Source organism: Asterias amurensis, chromosome 10 (assembly GCF_032118995.1).
Source record: "Asterias amurensis chromosome 10, ASM3211899v1".
NCBI classification, from domain to species: domain Eukaryota; kingdom Metazoa; phylum Echinodermata; class Asteroidea; order Forcipulatida; family Asteriidae; genus Asterias; species Asterias amurensis.
Window position 1 is genome coordinate 4314194 of NC_092657.1, and position 27761 is coordinate 4341954.

The 27761-nt window shown below is 39.7% G+C and overlaps 1 protein-coding gene across 1 annotated transcript; it reads left to right on the top strand.

Annotated features, from left to right (window-relative positions):
* The first annotated feature begins 1611 nt into the window (after window positions 1-1611).
* Window positions 1612-27657, top strand: LOC139943001 (uncharacterized). Its single transcript, XM_071939814.1, has 15 exons — window positions 1612-1719; window positions 2842-3105; window positions 5895-6029; window positions 14209-14319; window positions 15501-15683; window positions 16825-17217; window positions 18272-18385; window positions 19318-19377; window positions 19571-19607; window positions 21273-21447; window positions 21819-21868; window positions 22964-23101; window positions 23597-23708; window positions 25034-25100; window positions 26337-27657. Exons 2-15 carry the CDS (start codon window positions 2892-2894, stop codon window positions 26426-26428), a joined length of 1881 nt encoding a protein of 626 aa, XP_071795915.1. The 5' UTR covers window positions 1612-1719; window positions 2842-2891; the 3' UTR covers window positions 26429-27657.
* Window positions 27658-27761: the final 104 nt, after the last annotated feature.

The window sequence follows — 27761 nt, forward strand, 5'->3', positions numbered from 1 at the left end:
GAATAAATGGGAGCTTTAACAATAATAATAATTAGTGGCTTCTTTATAGCGGACAAATTCGTCGCTCAGAAATGCTTATGGCACTCCAACATTGGTCCTCACAGCCATTTATTTCATTCCTTAAAGCCGTTGGACACTTTCGGTAAACAGTATTGTCCAAAGGCCCACACTTCTTAAATCACAACTTGTATTTAAAATAACAAACCTGTGAAAATTTAGGCTCAATCGGTCATCAGAGTCAAGAGCAATAACGGGAAAACCCACCCTTGTTTCCGCACGTTTCGCCGTGTGATGACGTGTTTAAAATAAATCCGTAATTCTCGATATCGAGAATTGATAATTGTTTTAACGTTTTCTCAAAAAGGAAAGCATTTCATGGAATAATAGTTCAAGGGAAGTCTTTCACCATTACCTTCTGTAAACCCTGTAAGTTATTTGTAAATCTGTCCACTTTTAATTTTTGTTTTGTTCAGAAAGTGTCCAATGGCTTTAAACCATAACTCAGCTCCCTTGGGAGTATACAGCCTGCACTTTTAAAGCACTAAAGCTAAATCATTCACTAAGAACCAACTCTGTCCTCGGTCATTTACTGCTGGGTGAAGAGAAGCTATTTTCTTGCTCATGGACATGTGTCACAACCGGGAAGGGAACCCACACCCTGATGACTTAGCCAACAGAACCATGGGTTTGGTGCACCAAACTGGTTACGACACATCAAGTAGGCCTACCTGTAATACTATACCACAAGGAAATCAGACAGGAGTAAATTTAATTCAATTTTTGTGTATGAGTCCTACAAAAAGAAATAATAATATCGAAGTCTTGTACAGCGAACAGATCTACCAAACAAGGTACTCAAAGACTGAGTATATATACAAACTTTCACAATGATAGGTTATGGCAGTGATTCTGAGACCCAATTATTTAGCACCTTATCGGGTTTACAAGATGCTATGGCGCATTTTTATAAGCAGCCACAACCAGGAACACCGGGGCGAACCCCTTCTCTTTTCGATAAGTGCACTGGGTTCTTTTACATGCATTACACAACACATGGGACCAACGGCTTTATGTCCCATCCGAAGGACGAAGCAAATGGTTTTAAAAGTGTCTTGCTTAAGGACACAAGTGTCATGGCTGGGGATTCAAACCCACACTCTGCTGATCAGAAACACCAGAGTCGACTGAATTCGGTGCTCTTAACCGCTTGGCCACGACACTTACAAATTCTTGACCATATCTGACCCAAAATGATGTGAGTTTGTGATGTGATTTTTTTTCTTTAGCCAACTTCAAACCAGTGTCTTAATTCCATATTCTACCATGTCTACTTTGCTATTTTTTGTCATCATAAATTTCAGTCAGAATTTTTACTAATAATATAAGATTTTTTTCTTATGTAGGTTTTGCACAACTGTGGTTGGTTTTTGATGCATTGAAACAATTTTTGTTCACCCTAGATTTAGCAGAATCCTGGATCAGGAGGGAGTGTATACACTACACTATAAACAATGAAAACTTTCAGAATTTTTATTGACAAAATAATTTGCATAAAAATCAATCACTCAACTATCTAAGTAAGCCCTATTGAGGGCGCCCTTTAACAAACCTGTTAAAAAAAGTTTACTCGCGCGTGTTCTGTCCTTCAAGTTTCACTTGGACGACTGTCTTCTCGTTTGTCAAACTTCAAATGATTGTGAAACTGGTCAAAATAGAAAGGTAATTTATTTATTGTTACTTTCACAGTGAAGAAGTGAGGACTTCATTTTCAGTCTAATGCTTCTGCGACCGTCTACTGACTGTCGACCAACAATGTTGTTGCGGCCGGCGATTTACACTAGACTTCGCTTTGTGGAGACAACTCGACCGACGAACGTCATTGACTGAGATATAAAAATTGTTTTTGTTTGATTGCACTAAAACATACGAACATTTAACGTACACGTCGTTTGCTGTATATACAGGCTAGTTATGGTTATATTAACTTGATTAATTAAAATTAAATTTATATTTCAAATTTCAAATTAAAGTTTCATTTTTACTACATTTAATTAATAAAAAAAAAAAATAACATTACTTTATTAATATTATGGATAACTTTCCGTATGGCGCCACCACTTTTTCACTCATTTTTACAAAAAGGGATATCTCATTGAGGTAAATTAGATACTGTATTATTTCATATCAAATAAAAAAGTGGTGGCGTCGTACGGAAACTTTTCCAATATTATTATTATTTAAAGGCAGTGGACACTATTGGTAATTGTCAAAGACCAGTCTTCTCACTTGGTGTGTGTATCTCAACATATGCATAAAATAACAAACCTGTGAAACCTTGAGCTCAATCAGTCGTCGAAGTTGCGAGATAATATTTAATGAAAGAAAATAGCCCTTGTCACACGAAGTTGTGTGCGTTTAGATGGTTGATTTCGAGACCTCAAGTTCTAAACTTGACTTGAGGTCTTGAAATCAAATTCGTGGAAAATTACTTCTTTGTCGAAAACTATGGTACTTCAGAGGGAGCCATTTCTCACATTTTTTTAAACCATCAACCTCTCCCCATTACTCGTCACCAAGAAAGGTTTTATGCCAATAATTATTTTGAGTAATTACCAATAGTGTCCACTGCCTTTAATTGTGCGATCCCTTCCAGAGTCTACACAATGATTCCTGAACTTTGTCTGAAAAGTAATTTCATGACAATATATGATCAATGAAAATTATTATTCATACATATTATTCATACATATTTTTTGTGAAGTTTGACAAAATCTAATACTTTTCCTCCATGCACGACATGATGTAACTCACGGGACCTTTTGACTGCTTATAATTACACAGGTCAAATAACACCCAACGCCCAGCAGTAACACACTAGTTTGTCATCCACGATGTCCAATCCACCGAGCAATCTCTTCGGTGCCCAACCTTCCACAGGAGGAGCAGGAGGGGGCTTTTCATTTGGGAGCACCCCCGCTGCAGCCACCGGTGGTTTCTCCTTTGGAGCTACACCCACTGCTAACACTACGGCAGCGGCAGGTACCACTGCCGCTGCGGGGGCCGGTACGGGTGGATTCTCATTCGGAGGGTCATCAGGTTTTAAAGGTAAATTGAACTGGATTTAAAAAAAAATAGTATTCACTTGTATATATAATTGCTGGGATAACTTTCCATATGGCGCCACCACCTTTTCACTCATTTTTACAAAAAGGGATATCTCATTGAGGTAGATTAGATACTATATTATTTCATATCGAATGAAAAAGTGGTGGCGCCATGCTGAAACTTTTCCAATTGCTGTGGTTTCAACCATTTGTACATCCTCTGCCTTGTCAATTTGTCAAGTCATCTTTATGTTTTTAAATTATTGTATATATTGTATACTTTCTCTTAATATTTTTATATGGAGCTGGTCTGCCATGGTAATTGCCTGCAAAGGATGATTAAGTTTTTTTTTTTAAATTGAATTGAATTTAATTGAACTAAAAATGGTTTAGTGATTGAAAATGTCACCACAGCCAGAGGCCGAATGTAAGAGATTTTTTTTACAGTTAAGAAACTATAAAGCACACCAACTTTAGCTCAAAGTGATACACCAACCTGGTTTGCACTAGTTTGGTGAATGATTTGCCTTGGTCGTTGCCTTGGTGCCCCTTGAGATGTCCCAATAGAAAAAATCCTCATAGGGTGCCCTTGATTTCGAGACGTCAAATTCTAAATCTGAGGTCTCGAAATCAATTTCGAGGAAAATTTCTTCGTTCTCGAGAACTTCATCTTTTCAGAGGGAGCCATTTCTCACACTATTTTATACTATCAACCTCTCTCTCTCTATTACTCGTTACCAAGATAGGTTTTATGCTAATAATTATTTTGAGTAATTACCAATAGTGTCCACTGCCTTTAAAGGATTTTGGTACTTCTGTAACACAAAACACAATGTCCACAGAGTTACATTAAACTTACACCGTTTGAAGATAATGATAGTAGAGAGCGTACCTTAAAATGTTAGTTGCTGAGGTGCTATAGTAAAACAATGTCATGAAAATACGTTTAAACTGACAAACCTGGAGAAGTTTGAGATCGATCGGCCATCTGGGTCACAAGAGATTAGTGAAAAACTGATTACAAATTTTGCATTGCATCGATGCCAAAATAAAAATGAATAAAACGCTTACTGAGCGATAAGCTCTAAACGCGAAATTAGATTATTTATTTCTAATCAAATATGACATTTCAGAGAGAAATATTTCAAGAGACATTTTCTACAAAGCATAGCTGAAAATATGTTATCTTTCAATTTACAAAAACATTTTCCAGTTTAGAAAAATCACTTTAAACACAATTTAAATTTAATAGATGTTAAATTTGCATCGGTGATAAAGAATATTAATTTTTTTTTTTTTTTTACCCATATACACCGATGTGTGTAGCACTGTATACTCGATACTTTCCCGAGTCCTGTGAAAAACAAAATCACTGGCATTTTACTCGGGTGGGATTCCAACCCACGACCTTTGCAATTCTAGAGCAGTGTCTTACCAACTAGACCACCGAGATTGCCCGGTAGCTAGATGCAGTTCGAATTCTATGTTTTTAAATTATTTATTTCTAATCAAATATGACATTTCAGAGAGAAATATTTCAAGGGACATTTTCTACTATTATCATTTGACCGTGTAAGTTTTATGTAAATCTTCACGATTTTTGATCTTCACAATTTAATCGTTAGCTGAGCAAACTGACGTTGTACTGGATAGGCCTGGGCGAATTATTCGAATATCCGGTTAATGGCGAATAGGTTTTCCTATCCGTAACCGCGAATGCCTTTTTTTTCTTAACCGGATATCCGCATAGGGCGCGAATAGCTATTTATAAACCGGATAGTTTTGTAATTACAACCGAGTAACCGGATATTTCTTTAATATTCGAATATCCGCGGACGTCGAGCGACAACTGATATGAATGATTTGTGTGAATCCTTATGAAACTTCTATTAAGACAGCATCAAACAGCATAAATTAAGTATTAAACTATGCTCACCTCCGTGAAGAGTTAAAACAATGACATTTCTGACGTAATTTGTTCAAAGATTACAAAAGTTTTCCTTCACGTAGAGTCAATCACGATCAAAAGGAAAAGCAAATCGCCATCTTTAAATTAGATCCGGTCATTTTTATGAATGAACCGAGTGACACTGTCTTAAACTAATATCAATCCGCCCATAAGATCTCATTCACAAACGAACAGCGCCCTCTAGCGGCAAAAAAACTATTCGAATATCCGGTTAATTTCGGATAGTTGGCCAGCGGTATCCGAATAACAAAATTTCACTATTCGCCCAGCACTAGTACTGGATAATGTTGCAAGCATTAAAGTATACCTATTTTTTTGTAAAACAATTTTAAAACGTGACCAACCGTTGTTTGAAAACGTATACGAAATTAGATAGACTGACTAGTGTTGTAACTATTGAGAAATCCATTTCATTGAAACTGTCGCATAACCAACGAGGGAAATAATTTAAGTCAGAGAATAGACTCTAAAGTGTAGATTCGTGTGTACAATGTATTCGCTTTCGAATCTCAACTGTTCACTAATGTTTTTGTATTTCCCCAGGGTCGGTCCTTACATGCACATTGTACCAGACAAGGAATGTAATTGTTTACCCTTTTTTTTCCCCATATATTTTTATATAAGGTAGAAGAAAATAAAATTCAATTTTTTCCCAGCTTGGTATTGCTATATCTAACCTTTATAAGGCTACTGTACACATGTATCTTTGCTATAACTGTATAATCTGCATGGTGTGTGTGAACAAAATATTGAAGAACTGAAAGTTTTTCCCCAGGCGTTGATGTTTTAAATTGTTTTTTTTCCCCTCTTCTGTTTTCAAGCTGGTGCTCCGGCAACTACAGCAGGTATGGCAGGTGGTTTTAGCTTCGGGGGCGGGGCTCAGCCCTCGGCGACGTCCGGTTCCACGCCCGCAGCAACTACTGGATTTGGATTAGGTGCCCCTGCTAAACCCACAGGTAACTGTCTCAAATTACGGTTCATAAAACTTTTGCAGGGCTGGGCCCAATTTCATAGAGCTGCTAAGCACACAAATTTGCTTAGCATGAAATGTCTTCCTTGATACAAAACAGGATTACCAACCAAATGTCCATATGTTGTATATTGCTTGTTACTGGTATTCAGCTGTTGTTAGTTTTTCCTGAAAATCAAGTGGAAATTTGGATGGTAATCCTGTTTTTATCAAAAGAAGAAATTTCATGCTCAGCAAATTTTTGTGCTAAGCAGCTCTATGAAGTTTGGCCCAGATACTTCACGGAGGCAACAAAGGCGGTTGCCTCCATGCCCCCATGTCAATGCCTTTGTGCCCTTGAAATGCTCCGCCAGTAGAAATTTATAATTTCCTCATCGGGTGCCCTTTACCAAGGAGAAAATGCCATGATGCCCTTGCCCTTACCTGTGGAACTTAAAGCTAGGATAAACTTTGCCAGCCTGCAATATGTAATAAATGCATCAACTTGGTGCACAGTCAACCCTCCTTTCATATAGCCACTTTTTGTGCTTAAAAGCAGCTCTATGAAATGGACCGATCCATTAGGCTCCGCTCCATTGCGTATTGACCAGTCACAACGCAACGAAGGTCCGACACTAAGGTCCGACATGCGTGCGTGAATCTTGGCGCGCGCGACAGAGTTGTGCAGAAAGGCATTGGAGAGCCCCGCATGTTCTTGCTCACACGTGCAGAGTGGCGGAGCCTACTGGATCGGTCTATTGGGCCCTAGTGTCTAGATTTAGGGTTGTGGATAGCAGGCCCAACCATTCGTCTCGTACAAGCAGCTGAGGTTTCCCCAGGCATCGCTGTTATCATCATCACAGTAGATCTGTATCACCTGGTAGCTGCCAGAAGTAAAAAGGATGTAAGATTCACCGTTGCCTTGGCTCAGTGCAGCCAGCATGTGACAGAAGCTATGATATGTTGCCGTGGTGTCAAAAGATGGGGCTGGAACTGTAGCTTCAATTGTGTCTAGAGGCAAATATGTTGGAGTTTCTGCCGTAGGTGCTGAAACGGTCGAGGCGACATCGGCTGGAACTGTCCAGTTGTAGTCTACAAAGGTAGGGGCTAAAGAGGTTTCATTATCGTTGCCTGGTTCTGAAACGGTTGTGTTGACCTTGTTGGCGTCAGGAGCTGAAGGTGTTGGCGAGTCCGAGATTTCACCGCTGCCGTAGTAAGTACTTCCAGGGGTCTCCACGAAGTCAGCGGGACGTCCTTTCCTGGTGTCGCTGTTCAACTCGCATACGAAGGTGCTCAGATTGTAGTTGAACGATGCGCATTTGGAGTTCATGAAGCATTTGCGACCGCACGCCACCGTAGAGGGCACCGTCTCCCAATGAAAGATGTGGTTCCTCAAGGATCCGTTTTCAGCCAGGTGGAAGGTTTGTGTGAGCCTTCGCCTGCACTGACTGTGACAAAATTGTGGCAAAATGGTCAGAAATATCAAAGCCAGTGGTAGTGAATGCATGGTGAAGCTTGTTGGGGGCTAGGGGCTAGGGTAATTGAGCTAACGGCTTTTTCAAGCAGGTGTGTTTTGCTTCAAAACAGTAAAAATTCTGCACCTTGATGTCACAACTGTCAGTTTTCTGCTCGCTGAGGAGTGTCAGTTTTGATCTGGGGTTCCTCAAGGAGCTGTTTTCAGTCTGCTGCAAGGTTTTTTAGAACAATTGTTTGATTCTATCAAGTCCTACACAGCTTTCCAGAGACATGAGAGCTGGGGTTCCACAAGGATCCGTTTTCAGTCAGCTGGAATGTCTTGTAAAACAATTGATTGGTTCTAGTTGATCAAGTCCAATGTCAGCTCATCCCTTGATGTGAGAGCTACAAGTAGGTTTCCTCAAGGAGCTGTTTTCAGTCTGCTGCAAGGTTTTTTAGAACAATTGTTTGATTCTATCAAGTCCTACACAGCTTTCCAGAGACATGAGAGCTGGGGTTCCACAAGGATTCGTTTTCAATCTGCTGCAATGTCTCCCGGAACAGTTAATTGTTAAATCAAGTCATACACAGCTCATCCACAGACCTGAAACTAGGGTTCCACAAGGATCAGTTTTCAGTCAGCTGCAATGTCTTGTAAAACAATTGATTGGTTCTAGTTGATCAAGTCCAATGTCAGCTCATTATTTGATGTGAGAGCTACAAGTAGGGTTCCTCAAGGAGCTGTTTTCAGTCTGCTGCAAGGTTTTTTAGAACAATTGTTTGATTCTATCAAGTCCTACACAGCTTTCCAGAGACATGAGAGCTGGGGTTCCACAAGGATCCGTTTTCAATCTGCTGCAATGTCTCCCGGAACAGTTAATTGTTAAATCAAGTCATACACAGCTCATCCACAGACCTGAAACTAGGGTTCCACAAGGATCAGTTTTCAGTCAGCTGCAATGTCTTGTAAAACAATTGATTGGTTCTAGTTGATCAAGTCCAATGTCAGCTCATTATTTGATGTGAGAGCTACAAGTAGGGTTCCTCAAGGAGCTGTTTTCAGTCTGCTGCAAGGTTTTTTAGAACAATTGTTTGATTCTATCAAGTCCTACACAGCTTTCCAGAGACATGAGAGCTGGGGTTCCACAAGGATCCGTTTTCAATCTGCTGCAATGTCTCCCGGAACAGTTAATTGTTAAATCAAGTCATACACAGCTCATCCACAGACCTGAAACTAGGGTTCCACAAGGATCAGTTTTCAGTCAGCTGCAATGTCTTGTAAAACAATTGATTGGATCTAGTTGATCAAGTCCAATGTCAGCTCATCCCTTGATGTGAGAGCTACAAGTAGGGTTCCGCAAGGATCTGTTTTTATCCTTTTATTGTGTCAGTCGGTGTATATGCTCTCACTTAGACAGAGAAGCAACCATACACTATACATACACTATACATACACTAGTTTGTGCAACTACTGAGCAGCCTGGAACTTCAAGTGCAATGAAATAGCGTATCAGCCGCACGACTTCTGCCAATCCAGTCTGGCTGCAAATTGAGCGAAATCTTCCAGACTCACAACCGAAGCTGGCGAGAGTGATTATGTCTGAAAGCTTAATAACCCCTGTCAAATTGACTTTACTTAAAAGAATTGCACTAATGAACTGTCCATTACCTTCATTACATTTGGACTGCCTTTCAAGGAAAGGTACATGTTTGGTAATTGTCAAAGACCAGTGTTCTCACTTGATGTATCCCATCATAAGCATAAAATAACAAGCCTGTGAAAATTTCGGCTCAATTTATCATCGAAGTTGCGAGAACATGATGAAAGAAAAAACACCCTTGTTGGACGAATTTGTGTGCTTTCAGATAAGAATAAAAGACTTACTGAGAAATAACCTCTTTATCAAAAACAACGTTACTTCAAAGGTATTTTTTTCACAATGTTTTATACTATCAAACTCTCCCCATTACTTTTTTCACAATGTTTAATACTATCAAACTCTCCCCATTACTTGTTACCAAGTAAGGTTTTACACTAATATTTGTTTTGAGTACTTTTTGTACCTTCCCTTTTAGCACATTGTACAAGACGAGTATAATGTATGTACTGTACCAACCTTTTCTTTTAAAATATGTATTTAGTCAGTACTTACAGCAACCCTTAAAGGCAGTGGACACTATTCAGCTATTGGTAATTGTCAAAGACTAGCCTTCACAGTTGGTGTATCTCAACATGCATAAAATAACAAACCTGTGAAAATTTGAGCTCAATCGGTCGTCGAATTTGCGAGATATTAATGAAAGTAAAATCACCCTTGTCACACGAAGTTGTGTGCTTTCTGATGCTTGATTTCGAGACCTCAAATTCTAAACTTGAGGTCTCGAAATCAAATTCGTGGAAAATTACTTCTTTCTCAAAAACTACGTCACTTCAGAGGGAGCCGTTTCTCACATTGTTTTATACTATCAACCTCTCCCCATTACTCATTACCAAGTGAGGTTTTATGATGATAATTATTTTGAGTAATTACCAATAGTGTCCACTGCCTTTAAAGGAACACGTTGCCTTGGATCGGACGAGTTGGTCTATAAAAAGCGTTTGTAACCGTTTGTTATAAAATGCATGATTGGAAAGATGTTTTAAAAGTAGAATACAATGATCCACACAAATTTGCCTCCAAATTCCGTGGGTTTCCTTTTACTTTGCCAACTACACGTAACACGTTCGGCCATTTATGACTCCCATAAATGGCCAACCATGTTAGTTGACGAGGTAAAAGGAAAATGAGCAATTTCGAAGTATGTTTGTGTGGATCACTGTATTCTACTTGTACAACATCTTTCTAACAAATCTTTTCTAAAACAAACGGTTACAAACGCTTTTCAAAGACCAACTCGACTGATCCAAGGCAATGTGTTCCTTTAACTCTTTTAGTGCCGAGGCCAGCACGTATGATGTTTGTATGTTTTCCGTAAGCACCATTATCGTACTTGTGCAACTTTTTTTGTGTACTTGAAAAGTTATAATTTGTGATGCATGCAGGCATTTTGTAGTTTGCCCATAATAATAAAAACCATTAAACTGTCAATAACACCCACCGCTCTGATGGTTAATTATGAATAGAAAACGGCAATTAGCATACACTTTTGAAGGCATTTTAGCTTCAAAAATGCACAAGTAAAGGTTCTTTATGTGAGGCCTTAGCTTAAAGACACTGGACACTATTGGTAATTACTCAAAATAATTGTTAGCATAAAACCTTACTTGGTAACGAGTAATGGGAAGAGGTTGCTAGTATAAAACATAGTGAGAAGCGGCTCCCTCTGAAGTGTAGTTTTCTATGAATTTGATTTTGAGACCTCAAGTTTAGATTTTGAGGTCTCGAAATCAAGCATCTGAAAGCACACAACTTCGTGTGACAAGGGTGTTTGTTCTTTCATTCAAGGGTGTTTGTTCTTTCATTATTATCTCACAACTTCAATGACCAATTGCTCTCAAATGTTCACAGGTTTGTTATTTTATGCATATGTTGAGATACACCAAGTGAGAAGACTGGTCTTTAAGTGAGAGTTGTTGTGCAGACTCACTTAAAGATGCTATGTCAGATTTTTGGCCAATTTGACACCCTCCAAATTTTGATTTAAAAGTCAATAGGTATTTTGATGGGAGTTGAGAAAGTTACAAGCTTTCATTTGAGCCATTGTTCGAAAAAGTCCGCCAATTATTAGTAGCAGTGAAATAAAGTGCTCAAAACTAGTTTTTGTCGGGATCCCGACAATGTATCACGTGACCAATTCTTATGTGTTTTATAAGAAATGTTTGAATTTTTTGTCAAGGTTCCTGACCATTAAAAGAAATTTTTTTTAAATTTTTGTTAGAGCGGGCCAAATATCTGACATACACGTATAGCATCTTTAATACTGGTTGTCCATTAGAGAAATGTACTCTATAATTACACTGAGTCTAGCCGTGAACTCTATTGGGGAACAGACTATCCCCATGACGACAATATTAATATTATATATTAATAGCGCAATTCCAAAGAAAGATCATTGCACTTCCAACATTAATAACCTTTAGAGCCATAATCCTTCCTTCTAGGAACACGTTGCCTTGGATCGGACGAGTTGGTGTTTGAAAGCATTTTAAACCGTTTTTATGAAATGCATGGTTAGAAAGATATTTTAATACTGTATATAATCACACACATGAGTATCACTCGAAATTGCAGTTTTCCTTTTACGTCGCGAACTTACATAAGGTTTATTGTGATTCAGAAACGCAATGCATTGTGGGAAGGAATATGGGGCGGTTTCTATGCAGTTTCTACGACTTGAGCACACAACCCCTATACCTTTGTGTGGGTTCAACAGTGCCCTCTCTTGATATTTTGCTATTCGCGATAAACCTTATGGTCGGCCATTTTATGGAGTGAAAATTATGACTCCACAAAATGGCCGGCTGTGTTTCTTCGCGACGTAAAAGGAAAACCATGCAATTTTGAGGCATGTTTGTGTGTATCTTTATATTCTACTTTTAAATTATCTATCTTAACAAACGGTTTCAAACGCTTTACAAAGACCGACTCGACCGATCCAAGGCATCGTGTTCCTTTTTAAAACATGTTAAACCATCTCAGCTCCTTGGGGAGTATACAGCCACTTACAAAATGTACATGTAGCTCACTAATGCTCCATGTGTGCACTTAGCTAAATTATTCACAAGAACCATCTCTGCCTTCAAACAGGTACCCATTAATTTACCCCTGGGTGGAGAGAAGCAATTATAGTTAAGTGTCTTGCTCAGGGACACATGTGTCACGACCTTGGCCCAGTTTCATAGAATGGCTTAAGCACAAAAGTTGATTATAAGTAAAGCACAACAACATTAAATGCTTACCAGAATAAGGTTACCAGCCAAAGTACAATGTCGCATGTGTAATTTGTGACTGGTATCCTGCCCATTTCTGCGTAGCAGACAATTTTTAAGCATTATTTTCTGCCTAAGTAGCTCTATGAAATAGACTGTGCAAGTTTTGTGCGTATTTGATTACTTCCGGGACCATTGTGGTCCCAACCTTATGGAGTTTTACGTTGGGGAGATTTGGTTCGTCCATTACTTTAGTTTAATGTAGTTTATGACCATAAAAATGACATATGTTAATGAAAATGTAATACTAGTTAACATCATTATAAAAGTAAAAAAATAAATTCAACAAAATAAAGAAGAAAAACCGATATTTCAACTTGACCTCAGGTCAGGTTACTTGTAAAAAATTAAGACTTTGTACCCATCTCCGATTACAAAACTGACGCAGACGCTTGTTTTGGTCGCTCGGGATGAAAAGCCTTTTCATTGGTCCCTTAGGCTTCGGTTTCCTCTTTAAACTGCATCACGCGTTAGTCTAATGCCCTCGCAACCATCATGCGTCTGCGTATAAACCAGCTTTTAGTAGTTTCAGATTCAGGCGTAGATTTACAAAAGGGGTTTCAAAAAATTTAAGATCAAATAAACATCCTTGTCCCAGAGTTTTACTTTTGTCTATACATAGACTTTAACCGATAATTGTGTATTTTGTTTTAAAAGCTAAAACTAACAACTAATGTACATGTAAAACAAGCTCTAATGGGTATTTTTGTTGTTAAGATTCAGCAGTAAGAATAAATTAAAGCAAAGATTTAATTTCATGAAAAATCAAGTTCTTCAGTTGTCATATTTTCTCGCTTCGCTGCGCGCGAGACTTGCACAGTCTATTGGGCCCTGGGGTCAATTACACAAAGAGTTAGGACTAGTCCTACATGTAACGTAGGACTAGTCCTAGGAGATACACACATCTCATGGATAGTCCTAAGTTAGGATGAGTAACTGTCCTAACTCGAGATAAGACTAGTCCTAACTCTTTGTGAAATCCACCCCTGGGCCCACTTTCATAGAGCTGCTTAAGCGCAAAAAAAAATAACTAACCATTAACAATTTGTATGGAATAATTTGGTTTTGGGTCAAAGCTGGTGTCTAAAGAACCCACAGCATCCATAGTAATTGCAGTGGTGCCCTGAAAATTTACATTGTCATTGTACCCTGGACATTATTCAAATTTAACTCGCAAATGGCTTATTGTCACCAGGAGCACGTTTGCCACCTTCTCCTAGGGCTGAAAAGTGTTACCCCCTTCACAATCTCTAAGGATATAAGCATGGGTATCATCCACTAGGAGCCTGGCTGGTACAGCCGAATGCACTACCTTCCCAACTTTGAAATTTATATTTTTAACTTAAACAGTCAGTCAGTGTGTTTTCTTTTTTGTAAAAAGCTTCCAAGAAGATTTTGATTGATTTATACACCACTTACATGTAATAATAGCTCTTTTATTTTAATAATTATTTATCTATTGTCCAGTCTCACTCATGCATAATGTACATGTCCCTGGTGTTTGTTTGTGTTCGTTTTTTTTGTGTAAATTGTCCTTGTCTTTAGGGCAGAGGAAAAACAAGCTTTTGCTTCTTCTTTTTTCTACATGTTAACGTCAAGCTATTTTCTATTTTTTGTTCATTTAGTTTTCCTTAGTACAAGTTATTACATGTTTTCTGAACAATGTTATCACAATGTATTGATTGATGTTGATGCAAAATACAGGTTTTGGGGTTTCAGAATACAGTTTTGTGATCCCAGAGGTTGGCATGTCTGAATGTATCTGAAATGAAAATATTTTTTTTTTGGTATCATGTCATAGGTGGATTGAGTTTTGGATCACAGCCAGTTGCTGCAGTCGCACCAAACACGACTGCAGCAGCAGCACCTGCAGCTGGCTTTGGACTCGGTGCTGCCAGCAGCAAGCCAGCAGGTAAGCTCTTTATTCTGTAGTCCGTGTTTTACCAGAATAAGGTTACCAGCTTAACTACCATGTTCTTGTGTACAATTTGTGATGGGTATCCTGCTCATTTCTGCTTAGCAGACAAATGATAAGCAATATTTTCAATTCTGCTTAAAGGCACTGGACACTATAGGTAATTACTCAAGACAGTTAGCATAAAAACTTACTTGGTAACGAGCAATGGAGAGCTTATTAATTTTGATTTTTACCCATACACCGATGTGTGTTTGCACTGTATACTCAGTACTTTCCCGAGTCCTGTGAACAAAAATATCACAGGCATGTTACTCGGGTGGGATTCGAACCCATGACCCTTGCAATTCTAGAGCAGTGTCTTACCAACTAGACTACCGAGGTTGCCCGGTAGCTAGAATGGAGAGCTGTTGATAGTATGAAACAATTTCCCACTCAAAGAATTCATCTGAAAGCACACAAATTTGTGCAACCTGCCAACTTTGATGACCAATTGAACACCACTTACTGGTCTTTGATAATTACCAAACATGTCCAGTGCCTTTAAGGCAGTGGACACTATTGGTAATTACTCAAAATAATTATTAGCATAAAACCTTTCTTGGTGACAAGTAATAGGGAGAGGTTGATGGTATAAAACATTGTTAGAAACGGCTCCCTCTGAAGTGCCATAGTTTTCGAGAAAGAAGTAATTTTCCACGAATTTGATTTCGATACCTCAGATTTAGAACTTGAGGTCTCGAAATCAACCATCTAAACGCACACACCTTCGTGTGACAAGAATGTTTTTTTCTTTCATTCATATCTCGCAAGTTCTATGACCGATTGAGCTCAAATTTTCACAGGTTCATTATTGTATGCATATATATGTTGAGACCCACCAACTGTGAAGGCTAGTCTTTGACAATTATCAATAGTGTCCACTGCCTTTAAGGCCGAGTCACACTGCAGTGATAACGAAAACGATCATGACGCAAACAGAATGCATTCTATTGGTTGAATTGCACGACGCAGAATACGCACAGCCATTCAACCAATAGAATGCGTTCTCTTTGCGTCGTTATCGTTATCATTCTCAATATCGCTGCAGTGGGACCGAGCCTTTAAGATGCTCTCTGAAATTTGGTTTGAAGTTGGTTTAAAGTTTAATAAAAAATGCTTTTGCGTCTTTTGAGCAGGTCAGGGGTTCTCTTTCGGAGGTGGGGCAGCCACACCAGCATCCACCGGCGTTAGTTTTGGCGGAACAACGACACCCAGTAGTCTGGGGTTTGGAGGGACACTCGGCAGTCAAGCACAGGGTGCGGGTGGATTCAGCCTGGGCAGCATCCAACCAGGAACGGGAGGAAATGTGCTTAGTCTGAGTATGAATATATTATTGTTCGTTGTTTTTGTAATTATTTTTGGGGTTGAACAAAGAATTGACTAGAGTGGGATTCGAACCAATGACCTCCGGATTAACGTGCCGGCGCTCTACCAACTGAGCTATCTAGCCCTATATTGGCGGTGTCCCTATTTTGTCAATATCTTTGTTCGGGGGTGCCAGTCAGAAGCCATACAACCGTTAACTGCTGTGTAGCCAGGGATCCCACCCAAATTACGATACAACCTGGGAAGCGGCAGCGAGGGGATCACCTTTAAGGGGATGCGACTTTTTGTTTCAGATATCAATATACACCACAAGGGAAACTGACTGGGTAAATTTTGAAATGATTTTTGGGGTTGAACAAAGAATTGACTAAAGAGTGGGATTCGAACCAACGACCTCCGGATTAACGTTTTTTTGTAATTAATCTCAAAATTCTTTGAATGTTGCTGTTGAAAAAATCCGTCCCAGAAATTGAAACTGCATAGTCCCAGAAATTGAAACTGCATATTAGTTTGTAAATCGAGCAGCAAATGTTTTGTTTGACCAAGTGGTCTAGTTCGCCAGACCTAAGCTTTGGGCCCAATTTCATAGCACTGCTTAGGGGCCGTTTTTTTGCTTACTGTGCGATCTTCATTTCATATTGACGTATCAATACAAATACATGGTAAACACGCAATATGGCAGCCTAATTTTTCTGCTAATCTGTGAAATATGCTTGCACCTAAGCAAATTTTTCTGCTACCGTAAGAAAATTTACTTACCGTTAAGCAGCGCTATGAAATTGGGCCCTGGTGTTGTCGGCAGCAGAGTGTGGGTTCGAATCCCACTCATGACACTTTGTGTCCTTGAGCAAGGCACTTAACCACGATTGCTTCATTAAAAGTTGGGAAGGTATTACATTCTGTTCTACCAGCCAGGCTCCTAGTGGATGATACCCATGTGCGACCATTTTGTAAGTTGACAATACAGCATCGTGTTGTGTTCGATAAACATAAACTCCTACGTGTACTTAATATTTAACGCGCGTACAGAATGGCGCGCGCGTCTCCTTGCGGTCCCGTCGCGTTTGTGCAAGAAGCATCACCAGTGCGCCCTCTAGTTCTTATATATAACTCTATGTTCCTTGCACACTACAGATACCTCAGGAACCACGGCAGCAACCACCGCCAGCCTCAACCTAGGTCTGGGTGCTAAACCACTCAGCTTCGGTACTCCAGTCGCAACAGCAACGCCGACCAGCGCCACTGCTGCTGCCACGTCAGCAGGACTAGGGTTGGGTTTCGGGGCTAAGCCCGCGACGACAGCGTCCCTAGGGCTCGGTGGGGGTGCCTCCTTAGGGCTCGGTGGGGGTACCTCTCTCGGGCTCGGTGGCGGTGCCTCTCTTGGTTTCGGTGCCACACCAACAACCGCTGGGGCGACCTCCGCAGGGCAGGGGATTTCCTTCGGGGGCAAGCCGGTAACTTCAGCCGCATCTCTTGGAATGGGGACGGCTGCAAAGTCTCTCGGATTTGCCACACCAACATCAGCTGGTAAGTTTTTAAAATTTTTTGTATACAAGTAAGGGTCAATTTGTTTGTATACAACTACATTTACATAGGATTTTAAAAACAATAGATCAATTCAAAAAAACAAAGAAAGGTATACTTGTGTGTTAAAAGGCAGTGACACTATTAGTAATTACTATATTAGCATAAAACCTTGCTTGGTAACGAGTAATGGGCACCTAGTGATAGTACAAAACATTGTGAGAATCGGCTCCCTCTGAAGTGGAATACTTTTCGAGAAGGAGGTTATTTCAAGACCTCACATTTAGAATTTGAGGTCTGGAAATCAAGCATCTGAAAGCACACAACTTCGTGTGACAAGGGTGTTTTTCCTGTCATTATTTTCTCAAAACTTCGATGACCGATTGAGCTCATATTTGCACAGGTTTGTTATTTTATGCATATGTTGAGATACATGTACAGCAAGTGAGAAGACTGGTCTTTTTAAAGACAATTACCAAAAGTGTCCATTGTCTTTAAAACAACCCTTGGTATTTATCGTTAACACCCAATCCTTTTTAGAATTTTCCGTTAAAGACCTGCTTGAACGAAAATGTCAAGTCGTGAACTTTGCTGAATTCCACTTAAAATGTTTTCGATGAAATCGAGTCATATGATTATAAATAGGTTTCAGATGTGTAAAAAAACAATCATTTTGTATGCCCTTGTCCAGAGCTTTTCTGCGAGATTTGCGAAAAGCCCCGTTACGTAATCACTCTCAAAACGTCATAAGTAGATAAAGCCGCTTTGTTGCAGCGTGGATGTATAACAAAGCAAACTCCCACAAATGACGTCAGTGGCATTGTCCTTTGACGCCCGCTCTCAACGGCAGAAGTGTTTTTAGTTTTTCAAAAAACCTTTAGGTAGGGGCCTGATTTTTTACTCGATAATTACGAAAAGTTCAGAAGTGTACACATATCAAAATTACATTAAAATGGTGAACAAGTGCATTATAAACAAGTAAAAATACCATTTCCGTTGAAAACATTCCGCTCAGGTAGCTGTTTAAACATTGTGATTTTATTTTGGTCTCTTTAAGGAATGGGCTTAGGCCTGGGTGCAGCTGGGAAGACGACAGAAGGCCTCGGCACACTACTGGGTAAACCAACGACGACTGCAGCTGCCAGCGCCGCAGGGACTGGACTATCACTCAGTAAGTAGGAAACTTTTATTTAGTGGTTTAAAACTTCTAAAGCAAAAATTTGACCAGAACTTAAAGGAACATTACAGAATTGGTTTTTGCTGACGAAACAGTTGCTGGCAGTGTAAGCACTTTATGTAACCCACCATATACATAAACTGACAAGCCTGGAGAAGTTTGAGATTGATCGGTCATCTGGGTCACAAGAAAGTAGTGAAAAACTTGTTACACATTTTGCATTGCATCGATGCCAAAACAAAAATGAATAAAATGCTCAATTAGATTATTTGTTTCTCATCAAATATGACATTTCAGACAGAAATATTTCAAGGGATGTTTTCTTCTATCAGCATCATTAGACCGTGTAAGTTTTATGTAAATCTGTGATCTTCACGATTTTTGTTTCTAACCAATTCTGTAACGTTCCTTTAAAGGCTCTGTTCACCATTGGTAAATGTCAAAGACTAGTCTTCTAACTTGGTGTATCTCAACATATGCATAAAATAACGAACCTGTGGAAATTTGAGCTCGATCGGTCATCGAAGTTGCGAGATAATAATGAAAGAAAAAACACCCTTGTCAGACACACGAAGTTGTGTGCTTTCAGATGCTTGATTTCGAGACCTCAATTTCTAAATCTGAAGTCTCAAAAACAAATTCTTGGATTATTACTTCTTTCTCAAAAACTACGTTGCTTCAGAGGGAGCCGTTTCTCACAATGTTTTATACTATCAACAGCTCCCCATTACTCATTACCAAGTCAGGTTTTATGCTAATCATTATTTTGAGTAACTACCAATAGTGTCCACTGCCTTTAAAAGTACCTCACTGTGTTTTAAAAGAAAATGATGTTTCATGTTGGGTTTGAGTCTGATGAATGAATTTCTTTTGCACAATTGGCAAATTTCATTGGAATGGGTTTATCGCAATTTTTTCTTTTACAGGTATCCCATCAGCCACCAGTACAGCTGCAACAGCAAAGAGCACGACTGGCCTCTCACTCGGTAAGGCTGGTAACGTTATTTTTAGTTTGTGTAGCTTTGTACATGTACATTGAAGAAACTTGAATAAATTTCCCCCTCCAGGAAGGAAAAAAAAAAAAAATAAAAAATAATATTAATACATGTATGTAGTTGAATAGTCTTTGCACTAATGTAAACAAATTTGACCTATTCTCTCAACTTTGTCTTCTTGTAGGTGGATTGGGTGCTACTACTACAGCAGCCAAGCCAGGGTAAGTTTTCCTTTCTTAAAATTGCAAAACCAAATTTTTGCCGGAAGAATTTGTGTAAGGAGTTTTAATAGATAATGCTGTTTCAGAATGAAAAACATACATGAACTTTATAATAATAATAATAGTCGGGTTTTTATATAGCGCTTTTTACATCATGTCTCAAAGCGCTTGCACATTATTACCCCTGGTCACTGGGCCTTAAATCAGTCCTTAAACCATCTCAGCCCCCTGGGGAGTATACAGCCGGTGCTGCCAAATATGTAGCCACTAAGTTTATCAATCACAAGAACCGACTCTGCCCTCACAGGTACCCATTACTCCTGGGTGGAGAGAAGCAATTATAGTTAAGTGTCTTGCTCAAGGACACAATGGACTGATCCGGCCTGTCAATCAAACTGTGCGCGTTCACCCATTGACCAATCACAGCAATGATTGTGGTCGGACAAACTCGGTCATATGCGTGCGCGTATATTTGGCACGCGCGGCAGAATCGTGCAGAATGTCATTGGGAGTGCTTGTACATGTGTCTTGCTCACGTGCGCGGTGGGCGGAGCTTAGTGGAAAGCCGGAACGGTCCATTGTCACGACCGGGATTCGAACCCACACACTCTGCTGAACAGAAACACCAGATCTCGAGTTCGCTGCTCTTATTCGCTCGGCCACGACACCCCATAGAACTTTCACATAATATGCCATGGACAATGCTCAAAATATGGGGGCCTGGTTCGATTCTCAGCTAGGGCCTTGTGAGTAGAGTTGGGGGTTGGTTTTCTCCTATGCCATCAGGGTATTTCTCAGACCCTCTGGGTTTTCGCCTTCTGGAGAAGTAAAACACTTATTTCTGGCTAAGCTCCATTGTCTTACCACGTATTGAGCAAAGAGGTACTGTCTCACCAAAATATTTGAATCCGAGAAAGACTTCAGGCACGAAGCCCGTATCAGGCAACCGAAGGCAAACAAGTTTGTGCAACAAGGGTTTCATTCATTATTTTCTTGCAAGTTCGATGACCAATTGAGCCCAAATGTTCACAGATTTTTTTATTTTATGCTTATATATGTTGGGATATACATGTACCATGTGAGAATACTGGTCTACCAAGCTGTTACCAAACTAGTCCAGTGCCTTTAAAGGGTGGTTGCAGTGTTTTTTTAAAATAATTTAAACGACTAAACATGACTTTTTAAACCTGAAATTTTTTTTATTTTTTTTATTAAATGCGCAAGTATTTTAAAAATGGTTTTCAAGAAATTAGGGGAACCCACCCCGCCCCTAAAAGGGAGCCTTCATTTGCATAAACGTGACGTCATGTCGGTAACCCGAGCCGTCGGGCCCCCTGGCTGTGTGCATATAGAGACATAAGCACTGTGTGGCCTGGTACCTAGGCGCGTGTAGTTAGGGACCAGACTCTTTTTGCCGACGATATGTTTGAATTTCCGACGTGATGTCGATGGTAGGGGGGGCGGTAACAATCCACAAAAGGGGGGGGCATGACTTATTTGCTAATTACGCAAGTGAGATATGTCGGGGAAAAAACAAAACACATTTTATTGATGTTCAATACATATATCAGAAATAAATTACAGCAAAATTAACTGTTTTATTTGAATTCACTGCAGCATCCCTTTAAACATTCATTATTCGTATAATATGAACCTCCTACGCAGAACAACAACTGGGACTGCCGCCCCAACGACCCACGGCCCCACCATGAGCTACCATCAATTAGAGCAGAACATCAACAAGTGGACGGTACAGCTTGAAGGTCAAGAGTCCATCTTCCTCAAACAGGCAACGCAGGTCAACGCCTGGGACAGAATGCTCATGGAAAACGGAGAAACGGTAAAGGAATTTTCCATTCTTGCGAAATGTGCGAGTTTTTTCACAACAACAAACAAAAACAAACTTCTTGAAATGTCAAGGCCCAATTTCATAGTGCAGCTTAAGCAGAAAATATTATTGGTACACGTGGCATGGTAATTTGGTTGATATACATATTCTGGTTCGCATAACTTTGAATGACGTCTGTGAGCAGAGAGCCATGAAGAGCGACCTCTCTTGATTGCCTTGTTTCACCCAGCGCCCTCATTGATTTTTCCATCCGTCATCATTTGTTATAAAATTTATGAATTTTGTAATATGTTCCCTAGAACTCTGTGCAATAAATTTTGTTAATAACTTTTAAAAGTTTAAATGTTTTTTATGTTTCTCAGATCACAGTGCTGCACAGCGACCTGGAAAAAGTAAAGACAGACCAACAAAGGTGAGAATTCTTAAGCCAGGCATGCAACTCTTCCGCGTTTCCGCGGAATTCCGCGTAAAAAAAAAATGATAAGCGCTATTTTTTAAATATTTTTTTTAGCCTAACATATATCTGGCAACAACAATGTACAACGACTATAATGTAAAATGAGCCTAGTTCATGCTAGCAATGCACCTCGGAGCATAATAAACCTCAACATTTTCTAGGGTACCATTGTAGGTATCATGTCCCGTGGCGTTTCGGCTGCCTCGCTCCGCACTTGCGTTGTGCCTTTGAAAGTTTTCCTCTTTTTTTGTCAATGGGCAGTTGTATGCCTGTCCTTGCCTTCCACCTCTAGGGGTCGGTTTCACAAAGAGTTAGGACTAGTCCTAACTTAGGACTAGTCCTAGGAGATATACAAATTGCATGGATAGTCCTAAGTTAGGACGAGTAACTGGTCCTAACTCGAGATAAGACTAGTCCTAACTCTTTGTGAAACCCACCCAAGGTCCTCGACTCTCACACTCCACATGACTATATTTGGCCTTGCTAGCTATGGAGACGGAGCTTTCTCTAACATTGGATTGCACCTTGCTCTGGAATTATTTTACGCTTGACCTCAGGAATTAGAACAATCCTTCAATCTTCAAATGACGCCTCACGACTCATCTCTTACGGGTGGCATGGTTGGCTTGTGCGTAAAGCGCTCGCCTCTCACCAAGGCGACCCCGGTTCGATTCCCGGCCAGGGCTATATGTGAGTTGAGTTGTGCGTTGGTTCTCTGCTGTGCCGCAAGGGTTTTCCAGACTATCCGGTTTTCCTCTCTCGGGAAAAATCAAACACTTTTGATCTTGGCTGTGCTCCGTGGTCATAATGGGTTGATGTGGCTGGCAGCCAAAGGCGCCCTTGCATGCCTGCTTCTCGAACACGTTGTAGCCGTGTCCTTCGCAATTCAGCTTTTAGCTGCGAGTAAGGATGATTAGCCCCCCAAATTGTTATCTTCAAACAATCATTTTAAGTCTTGGACATATGTCTTTGCGAATCGCCGCCCTTGAATGGCATTTGTCATTAGATACTGTGCGCTTCATAAAGTGTTGTTTATTATTATTATTACAGACTTGAGCATGAGCTAGACTTCATCATGTCCCAGCAGAGAGAGCTTGAAGATATGCTGGTACCCCTGGAGGAGGGAGTCCGTAACCAACAGCATGGATCCGTCTACTCACAGCACGCCGACTTGGAACGAGAGAGAACGTAAGCCACTTCTTTGCGTTTAGGCTTTCATGTTTCTTAAATAAAAATAATAATGATTTGGGGTTGAACGAAGAAGAATTTACTCAAGCAGCATTTGAACCAACGACCTTCAGAGCGCGTCACGTGGGGGTGTTTAAACGGTTGATAATGACGAGTGTTTATAACCGGCTGGCTTCCGCGTGTCAGGCGCGCAATAGTATCACACGGAACGCAATTCATAGCTATTAGTAACAGCGTGTAATCTACTTCTAAGCGCGCGCATAATCTATTTCTAAGCGCGTGCGCGTACACACAACCCACGAGCAACAGACTCTTCACAAAGTTTTAGAAAAAAATATTTCAAACCTTGAATTTTCAATTAAAAGTTTTTTTTAAGAAAAGGGCATTTATGAATGGGAATAAAAGAGTAGTAACTGGTTCTTAAACGTCCGTTTAAAACCTTGCAGGGACGTTGCAGTAAGAGGGTTGACTTTTTCTTTGTTCCTTTTCTGCCAGGTATCAGCTCGCTGAGAACATAGACGGACAGCTGAAGAGGATGGTGCAAGATCTCAGAGAAATCATCGAACACCTTAACACGGCCAACGCTCCCCAAGACACCAGCGACCCTGTGAGTACACTAGCACGTCCCTGGACTCGCACTCAGACACGTTAGAGTTGGGCTCCAAAGTCAAATTAATTTTTATGATATACTCATCTAAATGCAGATAAAGTTCTCATATGAGTGGGGGAAAAAAATGCAAGTCTCTAACTGGTGTAAATTGCCATTATTTTCCATACCTGTCTAAAGCCCGGTTCATACTTCCTGCGAATGCAAATGCAAAGCGATATTGACGTGAATTTGACGTCACAACCCTCCTTTCGCAGCGATATTTGCAAGTGAGTTGAGCAAAGTTGAACAGCTGTGAATAATTCGTTGCGAATTTGTGACGTCAACATTCATATCTCATTCGCATTCACAGGAAGTATGAACCGGGCTTACTGCAGGTATAAAATTTGTCAACATTCAAAACATCCAATGGCGTCACTTTGGTCTACTATGGGTCAGCAGATTTTGGTTTATTCCAGTCTTGAAAAGAAAAAAACTAACATGAAGGAATATTTTGTTTGGTGTTTATGTCTCGTCTTAATGTGTTTGCTGGAGCAAAATGGTTTTACTTTGATGATTTATGTGATTTTAGTGAATTAAAAACAACAACATTGTATTAATTGTGTTTGCGGCCAAAATTTGCGGGTATCGGCATGCAATTCACACCTTTCCCTGCCTTTCACCTCTATGTGGATTGTGGGTTGTGGACCCTGGTTTGATTCCAGGACTTGAGCCTTGCATGTGGATTGGGTTTTGACTGCATGTGTTTTTAATAATAATAATAATAATAATAATAATAATAATAATAATAATAATAATAATAATAATAATAATAACAGTATGGATTTATAACGCGCACTTCTCCAGAAAACCGATCAAGGCGCTTACACAAAATGAAAGCATTATACAATAGAAAAACAAGAATAAACATAATTTAACTTATATATCCAATGAAAGTCTAAGTGAACAAGTGTGGTTTTAGTTCCCTCTTGAATTTGTTGAGTGATGTTGTTTTGCGAAGTGCGACAGGGAGCTTATTCCATAGGGCAGGAACAGCTTTGGCGAAAGCACGGTCTCCGTAACGAATTGTTCTAGACCTTGGCTCTACCAGCAAGTGAGATCCAGCAGGGTGCGGTTTTTTTTCCTTCTACATCTAAATCTGAACATTTCTTCTTGTTTTCTATTCATCCTGTTATTAGCGCACATTGTGCTGTTGGATTTTAATCAAATGAAATTAAATTCAATGCTGTTTTCATTGAGTATCATCGTAAGTCTAGGCTTGGCTGTTATGTCAATCTTGTTTACAATTTTTGTTTACGAAGTTTCTTTCAATGTCTTTAATGCAGATAACACAGATTGGCAAGATACTTAATGCACACATGGACTCCCTCCAGTGGATCGACCAAAACACAGGTATTTATTTGATTTTATTGTTCATTTTTCGTCCTTCGGATGGGACGTAAAGCCGTTGGTCTCGTGCGTTGTGTAATGCACGTTAAAGATCCCAGTAGCGCTAAGAGAAGGGGTTCGTCCCGGTGTTCCTGGCAGTGGCTGCTGAATGCGCCATAGCACATTGAAAACCCGGTATAAGGTGCTACATAATTGGGTCTCAGAATTCATAACTTCAATAACCTATCTTTCTGTAAAAGAAATGTATATGCTTAGCGCCTTGAGTACCTTGTTATATGTGTGCTACATGTACATAAAACTTTCGTATTATTTTAATTTTTTTTATTAAAGAATATAAATTTTGTTTGACCCCCACACCAACGTATGTAAAGTGCTGTAAACTGTACTTTCCCTCGAGTCGTTTGGGATAAAATCCAAAGGTATTTCACTCATGTGGGGATTCAAACTCATGTCTTTTACCATTCGAGAGCAGGGCCCAATTTCATAGAGCTGCTAAGCACAAAAATTTGCTTAGCATGAAATTTTTGCCTCGACAAAAACAGGATTACCTTACAAATTTCCACGTGATTTTCAGGATAAGCAAACGACAGCTGATTACTAAGTAACAGGCAATATACAGCAACTAAGAATTCGGTTGGTAATCCTGTTTTTATCAAGGAAGAAATTTGCTGCTAAGCAAATTTTTGTGCTTAGCAGCTCTATGATATTGGGCCCAGATGTCTTACCACTAAACCACTAAGCTTGCCCGGTAACTAGAGGTTTTTCAAAGCTTTATCTTAAAGGAACACGTTGCCTTGGATCAGTCGAGTTGGTCTTTGAAAAGCTTTCTGTAACTGTTTCTTATAAAATCGGTATGGTTAGAAAGATGTTGTAAAAGTAGAATACAATGATCTACACAAATATGCCTTGAAATTGCGTGGTTTTCGTTTTACCTCGTCGACAAACACGGTCGGCCATTTATAGGAGTCAAAAATTTGACTCCCATAAATGGCCGACCGTGTTAGTTCGCGACGTAAAATGAAAACCGTCCAATTTTGAGTGATACTTGTGTGGATCATGTTATATTCTAATTTTAAAACATCTTTCTAACCATATGCATTTTATAACAAACGGTTTCAAACGCTTTTCATAGACCAACTCGTCCGATCCAAGGCAACGTGTTCCTTTAATGACCGAGACTCTACCTCTAGTGATGAATATTTACTTTTACCCGGCTACTACTCTCTTTTTTCTCAACAGTTATGCTTCAACGGAAAGTTGACGAGGTCACGAAACAGAGCGAAATAGTCCGGAGGGACCAGGAGAAGAATGTCCATCTTGCGTTCGACTGACAGCGCCCTCAATGGCCAACTTTTGTAGTAAATTAATTTACGGGAATCCTGCACATATTCATCAACATACCGCACCATGTTTAGTTATGGCCTCAGGGGTCGATTTCACAAAGAGTTAGGACTAGTCCTAACTTAGGACTAGTCCTAGGAGATATACAAATTGCATGGATAGTCCTAAGTTAGGACGAGTAACTGGTCCTAACTCGAGATAAGACTACCGGTAGTCCTAACTCTTTGTGAAATCCACCCCTGGAATTCCATTTGGGTAAATTGTCTGATTTTGTGGTTATGCAGGCACGGATAACAACTGCTTTTCATTGGAACAGGCATAACAATCTTATCAGTCTAAACAGTTAGGTTTGAGTCGCCATATAGTGGAGTGTTTTGATGGATTTGGAACTGTACCCGAAATTTGGGGGAGTAATGATGGTGACTTATTAAGTACCCATTAATTGTTATTAAATTTTTCCATGTATGAAACAAGGGGACCCTCAAAAGTGCCTAGCACCGTAACTTGGCCACTTATTTCATTCTTTAAAGGCAGTGGACACTATTGGTAACTACTCAAAATAATTATTAGCATAAAACCTTTCTTGGTGACGAGTAATGGGGAGAGGTTGATGGTATAAAACATTGTGAGAAACGGCTCCCTCTGAAGTGACGTACTTTTCGAGAAAGAAGTAATTTTCCACGAATTTGATTTTGAGACCTCAGATTTAGAACTTGAGGTCTCGAAATCACCATCTAAACACGAACAACTTCGTGTGACAAGGGTGTTTTTTCTTTCATTATCTCGCAACTTTGATGACCGATTGAGCTCAAATTTTCACAGGTATGTTATTTTATGCACATGTTGAGATACACCAACTGTGAAGGCTAGTCTTTGATAATTACCAATAGTGTCCACTGTCTTTAATCTCAGCTCCCTGGGGAGTCTACAGCCTGTGCTACCAACTATGTAGCGTACCAAGCTAAATCAAATCATAAGAACCAACTCTGCACTCACAGGTACCCAATTACCTCTTAACTATAGTTACTCCTCAATGACACAAGTGTCTTGACCAGGATTCGAACCAACACCTTGATGACTCGGCAACCAGAACTTGGGTCTGATGCATGACACGCCACTATTAAAAATGCCCAAAAAAGATAAAAAAATTGACAACAAACTTTTCAAGCACATGATTGGGATTGTTTATTTTGAAATCACCTCCAACAGTTTATTTTGTTCACAGTTTGTATGCATTAAATATGTACAAATAAAATATCATTGAAAACTGAATTTTGTTTCAAATCCGATTTCTTTGTAACCAGGGAGGTTCGTCATGCTATA